This window comes from Lepisma saccharinum, chromosome 2 (genome assembly GCF_977018435.1).
Source record: "Lepisma saccharinum chromosome 2, izLepSacc3.1, whole genome shotgun sequence".
NCBI classification, from domain to species: Eukaryota; Metazoa; Arthropoda; class Insecta; order Zygentoma; family Lepismatidae; genus Lepisma; species Lepisma saccharinum.
In genome coordinates, this window is record NC_139230.1 from 95,445,679 (window position 1) to 95,462,475 (window position 16,797).

The following is a 16,797-nucleotide window of genomic DNA, read 5'->3' on the forward strand; positions in this document are numbered from 1 at the left end:
CCAACATTAATAGCAAATAATATCACGGGCCGCCATAGCATTCTCTGTTTTAAAACGTTTCTCACTTAGATCGTCCGGCGCTCAGGGCCGACTCCCGCTACCCCTTTGCTACGGCATTGAACTTGATGAGACTGTATAATATTTTATAATATATTTCTACTTTCATAAAATTTGAAATCAAGGGGTTGCAATTACCCCTCCATTCCCCCTCTGCAGGTACCCTTGGCCGTCTGGAATGAAAATGCAAGAAAAATATGAAAATTAATTCCATCCTAGTACCCTTTAGCCCTGCTACTCTTTAATTCTGCCAGCCTGTTTTTTCTTGTACTTTAATGTTTGACCCCCACCCTGACCCCTCCGCTAGACTTAACTTCCGTCCAAGGTTGTGAGCAATGCACCCTGCCCCCTCTGGTTGCACCACTGCGTGCCTGGTTAAGGCACCATGCAATGAAAAACAATTAGTTTTCAGTGAGGAGATTTTCGTTTGCTCGATCATTCATTTAGATAAATGAAGCTGTAATATTGCGTGCATTTCCTGGCAATAAGATAAAAACTGCTTACGCTGAACTGAAATCGCTAAGTATATAAATTCTCCTTGGAGGATATAGCTCCTCCTAGGACTTCGTAGGATTTAGGAGCTACATAAGTAGGCAACACTGGCTGCAGCCGTCCACGTGGTGATGAAACACCTGGAGCGACAAGCTGCCGGAGGGCTGATTCCTTCCAGCAGGTTTTGCAGGTGCCCGGGTCATGTTGAATGCCCAGTTACCTTGTAAGCGCAGAGTGCCTTGAAGACCAAGAACCCGGGTAAAGATGCAAGTCGACTCGTTGTCGTGAGCAGGCGAGCAGGTATACCTGTCCTCGCGGGCAAGCGGGCAGTGGGTAGGTAAAAGCAGACTATGCAGGCCTCTATTAATAAGGAGTTGATTCCTTTATTAGTTTTTAATAAACGCTGAAACGATGTTTTTCATTTTATTGCAAACACTTGAATAGTAATTGGGCTAACATATTTGGTCTAGGAATTAATTCGTGTGGTTGTTACACACACATTGAAGCTGTAGTTCAAACACAAAATACATAAATACCTTAAGAAAAATATTGTCCATTGCGAGCCACCACTTTCGCCCATCTGTCAGGCAAGTTACGGATTCCATGGTGAAAGAAGTCCTCATCCTTTGAAGCGATCCAGTCAGAGACCCATTTTTTGATATCTTCTGAAGAAGTGAACCACTGTCCAATCAAATCATTATTCATGCAATCGAACAAGTAGTAGTCGGAAGGAGCAACGTCTGGTGAATACGGCAGGTGGGGTAAAACTTCCCATCCGACATTTTCAAAATAGGTTTTGACCGGTTTTGCGACACGTGGGCAAGCATTATCGATTGATTGATTGATTGATTTAGTTTATTTTACTTCGCGTTTTGTGCCTCTTGGCTAATTTGCGAAGATGGGGATGAGTGATGAAATGATGAAATTGATGAATGGACATTCACAAACAACCAAGCCCGACCAGGATTCGAACCCGGGACCCTTGGCGTCGCAGCGCGATGTGCTAACCACTCGGCCACAGGGTCGGGCAGGGCGAGCATTATCATGTTCAAAAATAAGTTTATCATGTCTGTTCTCCCATTCTGGTCGTTTCCTGGCCAGAGCTTGCTTCAAACGCATTAAATGTCGTCGATAACGTTCTCCATTAATAGTTTCACCCGGTTGCAGCAGCTCATAGTACACCACACCTTTCATATCCCACCATATGCACAGCATAACCTTTGCACAGTGAATATCGTTTCGGTTGTGATGGACCTGGTTCACCTGGCTTCTCCCAGGCCTTTTTACGTTTCGGGTTCTCGTAATGGATCCACTTCTCATCGCCAGTAACAATGCGATGCAAAAACCCCTTTCTTTTCTGTCTTTGAAGCAGCAATTCGCAAATGGTTTTTCATCTTTCAACGTCTCTGTCTTTCAATTCATGTGGAACCCAATGTGACATTTTTGAATCATTCCCATGGCTTTGAGGCATTTGGAAACTGCTGTTTGATCAACGCCTAATGCTTCTGCAAGTTCTTCCTGCGTTTGACACGAATCCTGATCGAGCAATGTTCTCAATTCTTCGTCTTCAAATTTTTTTGGCTGTCCAGGTCGCTCTTGGTCTTCCAGGCCGAAATCACCACTTCTCAACTGTGCAAACCACTTCTGACACGTTCGCTCTGCTAGCGCATGGTCACCATACACTTCCACCAAAATATGATGACTTTCGGTAGCACTTTTCTGCATGTTAAAGTAATGAAGCAGAACACCCCGCAAAAACACTTTATCTGGCACGAACTGCACCATGTTCAGTTGACTACAAAATGCTGTTGTTGACGCGTCAATCAACTGCCCTATACTATGAACGATGCGTGCTGACAGGAGTTTTCAACACATGTGTGGATACACGGAACTGTGGGACGATACGCTCGTTATGCCATCTCTTGTCCAGGCGCACGAATTAATTCCTAGACCAAATACTTAAATAATTTGAAAATTCAAATAAAGAAATTGTTATAACATTGCAGTATATCCTGCACCACCGTCGTTAGGTCTGATGCATCAGGCATTGGGCTCTTGCTATGGGGCACCCCCTGGTTCGAATCTCCTGGGCAGAAGCAAAACAAATTTCCCCCCGAGATTTCAGCCCATGTATTCCTCACCATCATGAGGAAATTGGTGAGCTATGAATCTGGTCATGGAAAACCTTCAATAAAGACTGGAGATTCATCATGCTGACCACACTTCACCCTGTAACTGGTTGGGTATTTGGTCCTTTTTGTAGCTATTTGAGTCAGTTAAGTTAATAATTTTGAATCTATGACTTATTTTCACTCATGTAAACCAACAAATAAAAACATATAATCCAGTGAAGGTGTAATTTTGGTAGAAGAAAGTCATATCTTGATTTTGCATGACGCTTGAAACATGGATACATTTTAGAATGAGCAGTCTTGAATTTCAGTCTGCAGTTATTGGAAATTCTTTGTTTTGGTAACAGGTGAAATCTTGCAACCAACATAGGGTATTCCGACTGGGATACACAGCCACCTTCGGAGATGGGTAATTTTTCTGTGGTACAGATGAGGATGAAAAAACATTTGGAAATAAATTAGATGTAATGTTTGCAATTAGAAGAAAGTGAATCTGTCCTTTTAAGTTACTTGAAGAAGTATGAAGTTGCTAATGCATTACTTTTTCAAACAGTGCAGACACATTTCTATAATTTGTTGTACTTTTTCTGTGTCTGTGTATGAAGTATATTTGCATAACCACACTTCCATGCATCAGAATTTGAAGTTGGACCTTGACATGCAGGCATCATTTGGCTCCTAATGCATTCAACATGGTTGCTAAATTATATGCCACTTAAAAAAGAAGGATTTTATTATTATTATTATTATATTTTTTTTAGTGATTAAAAATTGCAAAAAAGTTAATTATTGTAATTTACTGAGCTCCATGGCTAAGGTCTGGTATTATATTTCTCAAGTAGCATCTCAGATTTTCCTTGGGGCACCCCAATAGGATAGTGGTTAATGTCATCAAAGGATCCCAGGTTTGATTCCTAGTGGACGCACAGTGGATCACATCCCATTTTAACTGTACATTCAGTTCCGATTAGCCTATCTGAGCAAAAAGTGAACTTGAAACAAACTTTACAAGCTGGAGCTCCCATCAGGAAATGAATCACTCATTCTTGCAGATGAATGAAGCTCTGGTGCCCGAGTCCACACCCAATAGAATGCCCTGTGTGGTTGCACATTGTCTTGTTGTGCCTTGCCCAATTGTGTGCCAAGTGCCAATTTACGGGTTCAGCTTTTATCAATTTGGTAGTGATTTTAGGTTTTTCCACAAGTTCTACAGCACCTTGTATCAGTGGTACTAATCAATTTCCAAAGCCTCCAATTATGATTGGTATAACTATGAAGAAAATTATAATAAATGCGTGTGCTGTTACAATTACTGATTTGGTTTATTTTAATTCACTTTTCTGCCACTTTTGGCTAATCACAAAGATGACGATGAGTGATGATTTGATTGACTGATTGATTGATTTAGTTTACTTTACTTCTCATTTTGTGCCTCTTGGCTAATTTGCAAAGATGGGGATGAGTGATGAAATGATGAAATTGATGAATGGACATTCACTCGAGCAGGATTCGATTGATTGATTGATTGATTTGGTGTTGTAAGTCCACTTTATGCACACTAAGGCTAATCGGGACTGGACCTACAGTTTAAAGTGGGATCCGAACCACTGGTACCTCCACCGGGTATCGAACCTGGGACCCCTTGATTACAAGGCGATGACACTACCACTGCGCCATTGGGGAGGCTAGAGCAGGATTCGAACCCGGGACCCTTGGCGTTGCAGTGTGATGCGCTAACCACTCGGCCACAGGGTCCGGCTGATGATTTGATGAAATTGATGAAGGGACACTCACAAAGAACACCCATGCCCTGGCTGAAATTTGAACCTGGAACACATCTAACTTTTATAAAACTGAGAGTATTTACCTAGTTAATTATTAAGAAATAGTCAATAATATTTGAATTATTTTAACAGTATTGGAGGACATGCTTACATAAGATTGCTATCTAACAAGTGACATATGTTACATAACAAGTGAACTTTTCAAAAAAGTTAATGTAAAGTGTTTGAACTTACTCAGTTCTCTTTTTTCTCAATTGTACACTTACATTCCCAAAGTCATTACAAACATTGGAACAGCCCATCTCAAGATGCAAGAGCCATCAAAAGTACTTGAGTATCTAATATATAATTCTAAAATATTTTTTATTTCTTTATTATTACTGACACATAGCCACTCATATAAATATTCTTATTTTGTAATTATGATGTTTATTATTGAAGAAATTAGCATAAATTGTCCATGAAGTTAATTTTAAGTACAGTGGAACCCCGATTTTATGTTCCCGGATTATACATTTTCCCGCATTATACATTCAATCTTGATGGTCCCAACATGGCAAATGCTATAAAATGTTTCCTCGATTTTACATTTTCCCACATTTTAGGTTTTTTCAGCTTGGTCCCCTGAAAAACGTAAAATTGAGGTTCCACTGTAATAGTGTCTATGTAGAAACCACATGAAAAATAAAAATAATCATGGCACAGCATAACAATAAAGAAAAAAATAGCAATTCTACACAGGAATTCAATTTGTTTGTTTAACTTGGAGGCATTTTTTTTCCTCCGACAATTATTTGGATATGAATGTAAGGAGAGTATAAAAGCTCATACATGTTGGAATGAAGTTTTCAAACCCAGATTACAGAGAGAATAACAGAAAGCATTATGATAACTATTGAATGGAAATTGAAAAGTTATTAATATCACATTTTTGCTTATTATAGCATTAATGCTGGAAGGAGAATTTATGTACTTACCTAGCATAATACTCCATGAACCCCTGAAGAGATTTTACACAGCCCGGATTAGCCCAATCAAATATACACCAAAATTCCTTCATGTTATTCTGAAAAGAAATACAATACAAAATTTTAGCATCACATTTTAATCATTCATCCTGGAAACAAATTTATCATCTAAATTTCACCAAAAAATAAAAGAATTTGCAAAACCTAGGACACAATGATACCGTTCTACGCACTGCTTCCTCTTCGATCGGGACCTGGAAACTCTGCTGGGCTCCAACTTCCGGTTCAGTCTCTTTCTTCTTACTCTGAAGATGCTACGATTAAGCTAGCAAAAATTCGAATTTTTTCCACTGTCTGGTGAGCATTTCCTTTCTCCTTCTTTGATTACATATAATGGATAAAAGAAAGGAGGGACAAAAGGGCTAAATAAAAAGCAAAGAAGGAGAAAAGAAAACACTCACCAGACAGTGGAAAAATTCAAATTTTCGCAGACTATTACTGCATTATCCATGTAAGGAAAAAGAAACTTCCGGTTCCGTCTTTCTTCTTACATTGATAATGCAGTGATAGTCTGCGAAAAATTGAATTCTTCCGCAGTCTGGTGTGTGTTTTCTTTTCTCCTTCTTTGCTTTATATATATACAGAGCATTCCCTGACATTCTCTACGAGACTCGGCGGCAAGCGGCCCGGCATCAGCACTTGTCTTTCCCGGTGAACGGGTCCGCGACAGTCGCTTATATTAAACCTCGTAAAAAGGTTTAGAGTAACAGGGTCAGTTCCGAATAAAAGTGGAAAGAAAAATGGGGAAATAAAGTATACAAAGACAATCCGCACACCACCCGTGAGTTAAAAGAGAGTATTGTACGAAAAATCGGGAGAATTACAGTAGACGAACTTGCACGTGTAAATGCCAATTTCCTTCGGAGATGCCAGGAATGTGTTGCAGCAGAGGGATATCACTTTCAGCACCATCTGTAGTCAAGGTTAGTACACAATATGAAAACTGTAATTCTAATAGCCGACTCTAGCGACTGTCGCTGACCCGTTCACTGGGAAAGACAAGCGCTGATGCCGGGCAGCTTGCCGCCGAGTCTCGTAGCAAATGTCACAGAATGCTCTGTATATATATGTGTGTGTGTGCGTGCGTGTGCGTGTGTGTGTGTGTGTGTGTGTGTGTGTGTAATTTTTATTATTCTTACATTTTATACGTATGCATTTCTGACGAGGGGCGATGAATAAATTAACCCACCAAACAATGCTCTCTTCCAATGATGCATCTCAACTTTACAGTATTGTTTTTTAGATAAGTGACAATCAATCAGATGTTTCAAATATGTGAGAAATATTAAGTGCACCTAAGAGCAAGGCAATCATCCTCATCGCCCCCCTCTCCATCAATGTTGAAAAATGAGATCATGCCTCTCTTCAACCTCCTCTATAACTAAGGGATTACTCTTCCCAAAACTAACATAAATCATCCGTGAATACAAGAATAATTGTCGATTTGCCAGCCCTGGACACGACATCTAAAACTAACAGTAAAGCTGTAATGCGAAACCAATCTTGTCTCTTTTTTGTCCTTCATCAAAAAGAATTAAAATTAGTAAACGAAATTTAAGGAGAGAATGAAAACTTACCATTCTCTTGCTTCTATATCTGGTGATCGGTACAGTGATATTCTGACGTGACTTTGCTTTCGATATAATATACTATTGTAAAATGATTTCTAAAAAAATAAATGCAATGTTCTAGCGCTTGGCGTGGAAGGAAATCCAAACACATCAATACACTTTCCAGAAAGTAAGTGCCATCAACTGTCGTTCAAAGAAAATTATTCCCTGTGCAGCAAAAACATGCCTGTTTGAAACCCAGTTATCCAGATCAGGACAAACAAACATCTAAAGTTGGAAAGGAAATGGGGTTTTAGCCTAGGTATTTGAATTTCCAGGAATATGCTATGTAATATGTCTGAGACACGTCCACCATGTGGGTGATGACTGTTTTGTCTGCGGGAGGTCTCTAGAGAGAGAGAGACGTCCACAATACACCAGGTGCCTTCTTAGCTACCGAAACCTCATTGGGATTATGGTTACACGAAACTGCATCTGTAGGAACAAAGCTTGGTAGACTTTGAAGGAACTCATATGAGGATAATTTAAAGTTACCCTTGATTCGCAAGATACTTGACCACGAGTCTTTTCTGCGAAAGGATCTTTGTGTTACATACTTGCTGTTCACGGAAACTTAAGTACAGGTTCACTTAACAAATGTACAACTATTTTTTTTTTTCAAAGCCAAAGGTAAGTTGGAAAAGGTGAACGAAACTTTAAAGGGAACGTATTTTTGTTTTGACCACACTTCTAGCAACTCAAAGACAATATGGTATTGGCCAGTATCGGTGTAAAAATATCAAATGATACTTACCAATACCGATACAATGCCCTAGTTCTGAATTAGCAGTATACCAAGTAGAATTTATTAAATAAATATGGAAGAAACTAGTACTGACTTTATCCGCATAACTGTTTTTTCTTCTTCGTTCTATTAATTTCAGTGGCCGCTGCCACCATCCTCGTTGGAATTTGCTGTACTGCTCTTTTCCCAATTATGAATAGAATTTATTAATTATGGGATATCATATGCCATTTTACAAGGTAGGTGGTGTAAAATGATAGTAATAAATAACCATACACCAACTGAAGATAAAGATGATAATACTAAAGATGATTTTTATGGAGAGTTAGAACAGGTCTTTGATAAATTTTCACAGTATGGCATGAAAATTCTGTTAGATGACTGTAATGCACAGATTGGTAAAGAAGAGACATTAAACCCACTATTGGTAAAGAAAGTCTTCATGAATTAAGTAATGATAATGGTATAAGATTAATTACTTTTGCAACCTCAAAGAATTTAATTGTGAAAAGTACAACTTTTAAACATAAAGATATCCATAAATATACCTGATCTTCTCCATATTCTCATTGATAAGAGAAGGCATACTAGTATAATTGACGTTCGTTCACATAGAGGTGCTGACTGTGCCAGTGACCATTATTTAGTAATTGCTAAATTAAGAGAAAGACTCTCAGTGATAAATCATAAGCAACAAAATCTAAAATTTAATACAGGAAAATGTGCTGGTGAAAGAATTAAGAAAGATTACCAAATTAAACTGTCAAATTGATTTGATATTTTGCAGGACTTAAATGATGATGAAAATATAAATGAAACAGATGTAAATGAGAATAGGGAGCATGTATGAAATGCAATGGAATCAGCAGCTAAAGAAAGTATAGGATACCATAAACCAAGACAAAGTAAGCCGTGGTTTGATAAGGAATGTTATAATCTAATAGAAATGAGAAATCAGGCTAGACTTAAGTGGTTAAATAACTCTGATATAAATTTAAGCAAAAGTAAAAAAAAAAAGTAAAGTGGTCCCCTGTGCTTAGCACCACGCCATGAAGGCGTATAGGGGGTGTGGGGGTAACGCAATGATAGATAATAAGCAATGATAGATAATAGAATACAGCAAGAAGTTAACTGCATGTATAGAAGTAAAAAAGGAGATTACTTGAAAAGCAAAATTAATGAAATTGAAACAAACACCAAAAATAATTTTATCAGAGATTTATATAAAGGTGTAAATGAATTTAGAAATGGGTGGCAACCCAAAGTAAACTCGATAAAAGATAAAAACTGTGAATTTTTGGCTGATCCAAGCAATATTTTAAATAGATGGAAGAACTACTTTAATGACCTTGTAAATGTTCATGTAGGAGATGATCACAAGTAAATGAATTACACACAGCAGAACCTTTAGTTCCAGAACCTAAACTGACTGAAATTAAAGATGCTATTAAAAGAGTTCAAGATGGCAGATGGTAGTCAGAACATGTTTCTTCTCTCCGCTAAAAGTGTCATTTTTCTGATAGTGCTTTGTTACATTTGTGTGTTCCAACGTCGTCTATGTGAAGAACAGTTTTATGGTGTACACATGTTGAAAAGTGACTCTATGTCTGATGAATGGAATCTTGGAAAACGGACCTATTGATTTCCTGCAGCTGGATTTGTTCCTGGATTATCCGCAGCCATGCCATAGTCACAGACCCAAGGGGAGCAACCACAAGATAAGCCAACCCTCACCCAGCATTTCATCTGCTCTGTCTCATGCTCATGTGTGGCGACATACAACCGAACCCTGATCCCTCAAAACAAAATGAAGCTGTTTTCTCTGTTTACTATTAAAATATACAAAGCATCAAAAACAAGCTCTCTGAGTTTGCTATCAACTTAAGTGAGCTAATTCAATATGACTGTTTAGTTTTTACTGAAACCTAAATGATTCTGTAACTGATGCTGAATTTCCGTTTGCCAAGCATTTTAACATCTTTAGAAATGACAATCTCAATCAATGTGGTGGTGGCATTATGATTTGTGTAAACACAAAATGGAACAGTAAACTTCATGGTGATCTGATCTGAGTCAGGCTAGTAAAATTATTTGGGTGGAACTTAATATTCTGAAAGGCAAAAAAAAATTCTTCTTGGCTCCTATTATCTCCATTACATGCCCTTGAAGCTTGCAGGGATTCGGTGTTGAAAGCTACGAAATGTGGTAATGTCCTCAAACAACCAATGGTTTATTGATACTTTCATACACTGCATTGGGTTGAAGCAGCATGACATGTACAAAACACACAGGGAAAGCAATTTAGACTATGTGCTGGCAACACTGTGTGAACTAGACCATGCCTCTCTGATGTCACTATGCACCTCCCCTTCACTGAGAAAGGTCAAAAACCTCCACCCCCAAATAGACTTCAGCACCTGTGGTGAAATGCCCTTTGGAATGACAAAACACTAGAGACACACAGAAACCACTGGTTTCTGCTGGAACATGAAGAGGCCAACGACTCCATGGAGATGTTTGTAGAAGCTCTGCATGCTGCAATAAATGACTTTGTTCCCACCAAGAAAGCACACTCTGTGAAATACCCAATTTGGTTTGACAGTAAATTCATTCTTATTTTGAAAACAAAAAACAGGCTTGGAACCTGTGGAAACAGTACTCCAATGAACATACTTATAAAACGTTCTGTGATATTCAGAGGTGTATGTAGATGACATATATCTGTGATTTATGTAAATAACTTAACAGCAGAGTGTACGACTGATCCAAAGAAGTTATTTTTTGCTAGTAAATTCCAGAAAGAAAACCCTCGTGTGCCAATGCTGTTGGAGATGAGAGAGTACAACTATTTAATGTGTTCTTTCATGAAAATTTCTCCTCAGAAACAGTTTCTGAACCTGTTCCTCATGTAAAGTCTGTCAGCTCACACACACTCCATTCTATTAAAACCTCTCCTGAAGAAATAAAAAATCTCTCCTCGAATCTTTGCCAGTCCTTAGTCCCAGATGGAATTCCAAAATTTTTCTTTGCAAAACTGCTGACTCCTTGGTTCACCCTTTGTGCTTCTTACTTTATAAGTGTTTTAATACAGGTGTGTTTCCTGATTTGTTCAAGCTTGCCAATATTGTACCACTCTATAAATCTGGAGGCAAAAATTCCGTAAAATCTGAAAGACCAAATTCTCTTTTGTCACCTCTCTCTATTGTCTGTAGCAGACCCCCATGGCAGAGTGGTTAGCACATTGCACTATGATGCCAGAAGTCCTGGGTTCGAATCCCAGCCTGGGCAGGGATGTTTGTTTGCGAGTGTCCATTCATGAATTTCATCATGTCATCACTCATCCCGATCTTCACAAATTAGCCAAAAGTAGCACAAAAATTGAAGTAAAATAAAGCAAATCAATCAATTAAATCTATTGTCTGTGAGGAAAAAATCAGAGAGGTTGCTAAAGTTCACATCACCCCTTATAAATACTGCTCAGCATGGTGCCCTTCCAGGCAGCTCTTGCTTGACCAATCATTCACTATTGCTTTTTCATGCTACTCAATCAATTCAAATAATTCCCAGCTTGAAGCTATATATTTGAACTAGGGATGTACCGAGGCCGATTACAGATGTATGAAAATCGGCCGAAATTAACACATCGGCATCGGTATCGGAATCAGCAAAAATCCGATATTTAAACCGGTACAGATTATACTAGAGATTTTACCTTCTAATAACTTTTATATTTTAGTTTTGTAAGATTTATTGAAAATTTGGTTATGATTCGTCATTATTGTAGAGTTTTTGTAATAAAATTATTGCAAACTCATTCAGAGGATCAACCTAACTATAAATTGGAAATAAAACAGTACATTGCTGAACCAGGATCTGCTGTTGTATTGGAAATTCAAAAATAAATATTCAAACCTGAAGCAAGTCCTGAGAAAATACTTGGGCATGCCTGCTGCATCAGTATTCAGTGATTGAGTGTTCAGTGTTGCTGAACAGATTTGAGATACGAGAAGTAGGTTACTTCCTGAAGTGCTTCCAAATCTCGTGTTTCTGAAGTTGAATCTGGCAGAACAGGAATTAATTTTGCATTTCAAAGAACTGCTTGTGTACTAATGTTTAATCTCTTGAGAATCCATGTTCTTCTTAAAGGTTCACATAACATTTTGTAGATGCAAATGTACATTCGCATCTCTTGAGAATATATATGTATATACATATGATATGCAATAGAAATGTACATAGAAAATTTATTTTTGTCATGCTGAAAATAACATCCCATTTCTGTTTAATAATCTTATGTATTGGAATCCGTTAAATATTGGCATCGGTATCAGTTCCAAAAATTATCGGTGAGTACATCGGCATCGGTAAATTTTCAGCTTCATCACATCCCTAATTTGAACATTTCAAAAGCCTACGATAAAATTAATCATAATCTTCTCCTTCATAAATTACAATCCAGATTCAACATATAAATGTACTTCTGTTTGCCGATGACTGTAAAGTCTTCAAAGAAATCTCACCAGAACACGATTCTTCAATCTTACAGCAAGCTCTTACAGAACTACTTGTGTGGTATCATCAGTGGAAACTTGAATTGAATCCCCAGAAATACTCCTGTCTCACCATTTCCATAAAAAGGAGCAAACTCAATTCTATTTATTCTCTTGAAAACAATCCCACCAAAAACCTTTCCTCTCAAAAAAATCTTGGGAGTTATCATCGAAGAAAAACTAAACTTTTATGAGAACTACTAAAAGAGCAATGCGTCTCCTCGGTCTTCTGTACAGATTCACTGAAATCCAACACCAATCATCCGTCTACATATTTTTCAAATCCCATCTCCCCTGTTCTTAAATACTGCTCTCCTATCAAAAACTAATCTCTCCAGGATTGATTCTGTCCAACTTTTTCCAATCACCATTCAATAACTTCTCTGAGGCACCTCCATAAAGCAGATATTATGTCTGTCTTGAATATTCAACCACCACACACCCGTCGCAAATTAGCAGACATGAAATTTTTGCATAAAATCATGAATGGCAAAGTAAAATCTAAATTTCTGATCAACAAATTTCATAATTCAATTTTTTTTCATAAACTTTTATCTTCTCTAGTAATATCTAAAAAACTAAAAGTTAAAATATACAAAACAGTAATTTTGCCCATAGTCTTGTATGGATGTTAAACTTTGTCCCTTACATTAAAAGAGGAACATAAATTATTAAGAGTATTTGAAAATCAAATCCATAGAAAAATATTTGGTACCTAAAAGGATGAGGGGACAGGTGAATGGAGAAGGTTACATCATTAAAAATTGCATAATTTGTACTCATGCCCAGACATTATTAGAATAAGAAGACTTAGATGGGCAGTCCATGTGGCGCAAATGGGAAAGAAAAGAAGTCTCTGCACAATTCTTGTTGGGAACCTGATGGTAAGAGACCTGCAGGAAGGCCAAGACAAAGGTGGAGCGATATGTTGATGGACTGAAAGGAAATCGGTAAAGATGGAAAAGATTGGATTGATCTCGCCCAGGATAGGTGCAGATGGAAGGCTTGTGTTCCTGCAGCCATAAACCTTCAGGTTTAACCTTTTGGGACACAAGCATCTCAATCGAGATACCCAAATGTAACCCTCCTGGTACCAAGCGTCTCTATCGAGATGCTGTGTCAAGGTCGTAGTTTTTACGTTATAACGTTTCTATTTTTGGCTAGAATTTCGATTTTATTTTTTATATTGTTCCTAACACATGTATTTAACAGAAATGTTTTTTTGCATTTTTTTTGTCTTCATGAAAAGGGAGGGAAAAGGGAGGGAAAAGGGAGGGGAAAGGGCGGGAAAGGGTGGGAAATGGCAGGAAATGGCAGGAAATGGCAGGAAATGGCAGGAAATGGCAGGAAATGGCAGGAAATGGCAGGAAAAGGCAGGAAAAGGCAGGAAAAGTGGGGACATCTCTTTTCAAGGTCAAATTTTTGCCAACAAAGGAAGACCGGCTTTGTTGTTCTAAAGCAATGCTTTTTCACTCCCTCCTTTTAACTGCATTCAAAGGAAGCTTGTTTATCAGTATCCGATGTCAAAATGAAAGTTTTCCGTGAGGGCGCAAGCAGGGTGGGGGGAGGGGGGAGACTGGTTGTTGAATCTGCGTTGTGAATATGGAATTTCGAAGCGCGCTGAAGGAAACCTTTGTTTCTTTAGCACAAGTGTCCACAAGTTGCAACAGGGGTTACCCTGCATTGTCTAAAAATAGAATTTCAAGCAACTGCAAGAATTGGTGCTCATTTTTCACTGCGTTCTACCTTTTCGTCCATGAATGTTGTGCGTAGGTGTTGTTTTGTGCCCAAGTGCGAGGACATTTTTTGGGTGAAGTGACAATTTTTTAAAATAATTTTTGGGGGTTTTCTCCCTTCCCCCTCCATATATACGCCAAATTTGCATAAATTTTGCATTTTGTGCATTTTGACATTTTTTCGGGGGGGGGGGGGGCACCATTTTTTTAAGAAAAGTATTTTTGAAGGTATTTCCCCCCTTCCCCCTCCATATGTACGCCGAATGTGCATAAATTATATATCGTCTGAATCTGTGATTCATTCTGCGTACAACGGTATATCTTTCATATCTCTAGGGCATTTAGTTTCTGAGCTGTAGTCAATTCAATGTAACTCTGGATTTCGCTCAATTCTGAAGCTTGAGACAGTGGCGTACAAGCCTTTCGTTTCAGGGGTACAACTCGCGTTATATTGGTCATACGACAATGATGCAAATATTTTTCTGTTTCTTACATGCCAGCGATAATTTCTATGTGCATTTTGAACTTTTCATATCCTTTTTTTCAGGGGGGTGGGGGGAGAGAAACCCCATTTTTTTAAAAAAAAGGAATTTTAGGGGATTTCCCCCCTTTCCCCCTCCATATATACGCCAAATGTGCATAAATTATATATCGTCTGAATCTGTGATTCATTCTGCATACCACGGTATATCCGTTCATATCTCCAGGGCAAATAGTCTCTGAGCTAAAGTCATTTCAAGGTACCGCTGCATTTTGAAGCTTGAATCAGTGGCGTGCCGACCATTCCTTTTGGGGGTACAACTCAAGTTACATTGGTCATATGATAATAATGCAAATATTTTTGTGTTCCTTACATGTCAGCGATCATTTCCATGTGCATGTCGACACTGTCATGTACTTTTTCCTTGAGGGGAGGGTGGGGGAACCAATTTTTTTTTTTCGAAATTTTGGAATTTTGAGAGTTAGCCCCCTCCCCCCGCCACATATACGCCGAATTTGCTTAAATTTTATATAGTCTGAATCTCTGGTTCATTCCGCGTACAACGGTATATCGGTATATCACTCATCTCTCTAGGGCAATTAGCCTCCGATCTACACTCATTTAATTGAAACTCTGCACTTTGCTCAAAATCGGCTTGGGCATCAAGGGGGTTACATGTGAAAATGGCCTTGGGCACCAAAAGGTTAAGAGAGTTAGTTAGTAATTGCCAAGCAGAGTGAAACTAAACACTGAGTGATCATGACAAATGTGTTAGAGAAAGAAAAAAAACCTCGACCAGATGGAGAACATAAGTTTCTCCTCATTTGAACCTTATTAAAGAAAGATGAGATGTAAAGAACAACATATTCTGAAACCTACTTTTAAATTGTAATTTAAATCTTAAGAAACAAACCTGGAAGGCAGTTCCTGTTAGGCCAAATCGTGTTTTGCACTTCAAAGTTTTCAAGCTGCAAGTTAGCTGTGATTTAGGCTCCTTCAATCTGTGGGCCTCATCAACAAATACTGCTGACCATGGTACAATGTTAAGGTTATCTACACAATCACGAGCAGTTTCCAAAGTAGTCACTACTACATCCAGTTTATTCAGTTTTGCAGCTTGCAGTGTTTCATCCCTTAAAAGGAAATTAAAATTAATATTAATGTTTAAAATATAAGTGTAACAATAATCATTTACACAAGTACCATTCACTTGTTTCAAAAAATATTTTAAAATTTATCCTAACAAATAATTTGTCTATTGATGATTTTTGCAAAAATTTTGTATTCCTTGAATAAGACATTAGACCACATAAAAAAATAAGGATGGGACAGATTAATCGGTACTCTATCGATATCGGACAATATGTAAGCAAATTGGTGTATCGGTTCATTGAAAAAATTACTGATTATTTTACCGATCCAATATATCTGGAAATATATTGCAGTTTAATGTAAAATTCTGCAATTTTGTTATATTCTTTATGGATACTCTCCATGACCTACTTCTAAAAAGGTAAATGTCAAAATATACAACTTCTTTTGCATTGCAGGCAACTGTAAACACACATTTATTAAGGAGGTGAATGATCCATTGAGGTTCTTCAAGGATCATTTGGAATTTTATACTGGTTAGTGGTTATTGGTATCAGTAAATTTTACATTTGTACTTTATTGGTATTGACCAAACTTTCATATTGGTCCATCCATATAAAAAATTAATACCTGCTCATTTTTCTGGAGCACTTACTTCATTTTGCATGCATAGAGAGGCAGAGTAACTGCTCTTGTCATAAGTATGTGCTCACATTTTGACACACATTAAAATAATAAAAAAAAATATCCTCATTAAACTGAGTATGACTTTCAAATTTTATGGAGTAACTCAGGATGCTCAACTTCTGTGATGTGGGGAATTTCTGATATGTTAGCTGAATTTATCGTTGTCTCACAAACAAGAAGATTAGAAAAAGTTAATAACAAAACAAACACAAGTTTTAAAAAAAAAGGGTAAAGTTCCCCATGCATATAGCACCATACAATGAAGGCACACTTAGGAGATGTGGGGGTAGGGTCCCACACATTCTCAATCTTGGCTAATGAGAAATGCTAATATTTTCAAAAATTCAAATAATATACACAGACCACATTTACAGGTAGAAGTCAATCTGACTAAATTTTTTAG

General features: G+C 37.8%; 1 protein-coding gene across 2 annotated transcripts in view; it reads right to left on the bottom strand.

The window, feature by feature from the left end:
- LOC145984103 (DNA excision repair protein ERCC-6-like 2) overlaps positions 1-16,797 on the bottom strand; it is a 206,071-nt gene that overhangs the window by 95,353 nt on the left and 93,921 nt on the right. For both annotated transcript variants that reach the window (XM_083117522.1, XM_083117521.1), the window contains exons 5-6: positions 15,529-15,748; positions 5,443-5,531 (exon numbers count right to left, since the gene is read on the bottom strand). In XM_083117522.1, the coding sequence (XP_082973648.1) occupies positions 5,443-5,531; positions 15,529-15,748 (309 nt within the window). The remainder of the gene's footprint in view (positions 1-5,442; positions 5,532-15,528; positions 15,749-16,797) is intronic.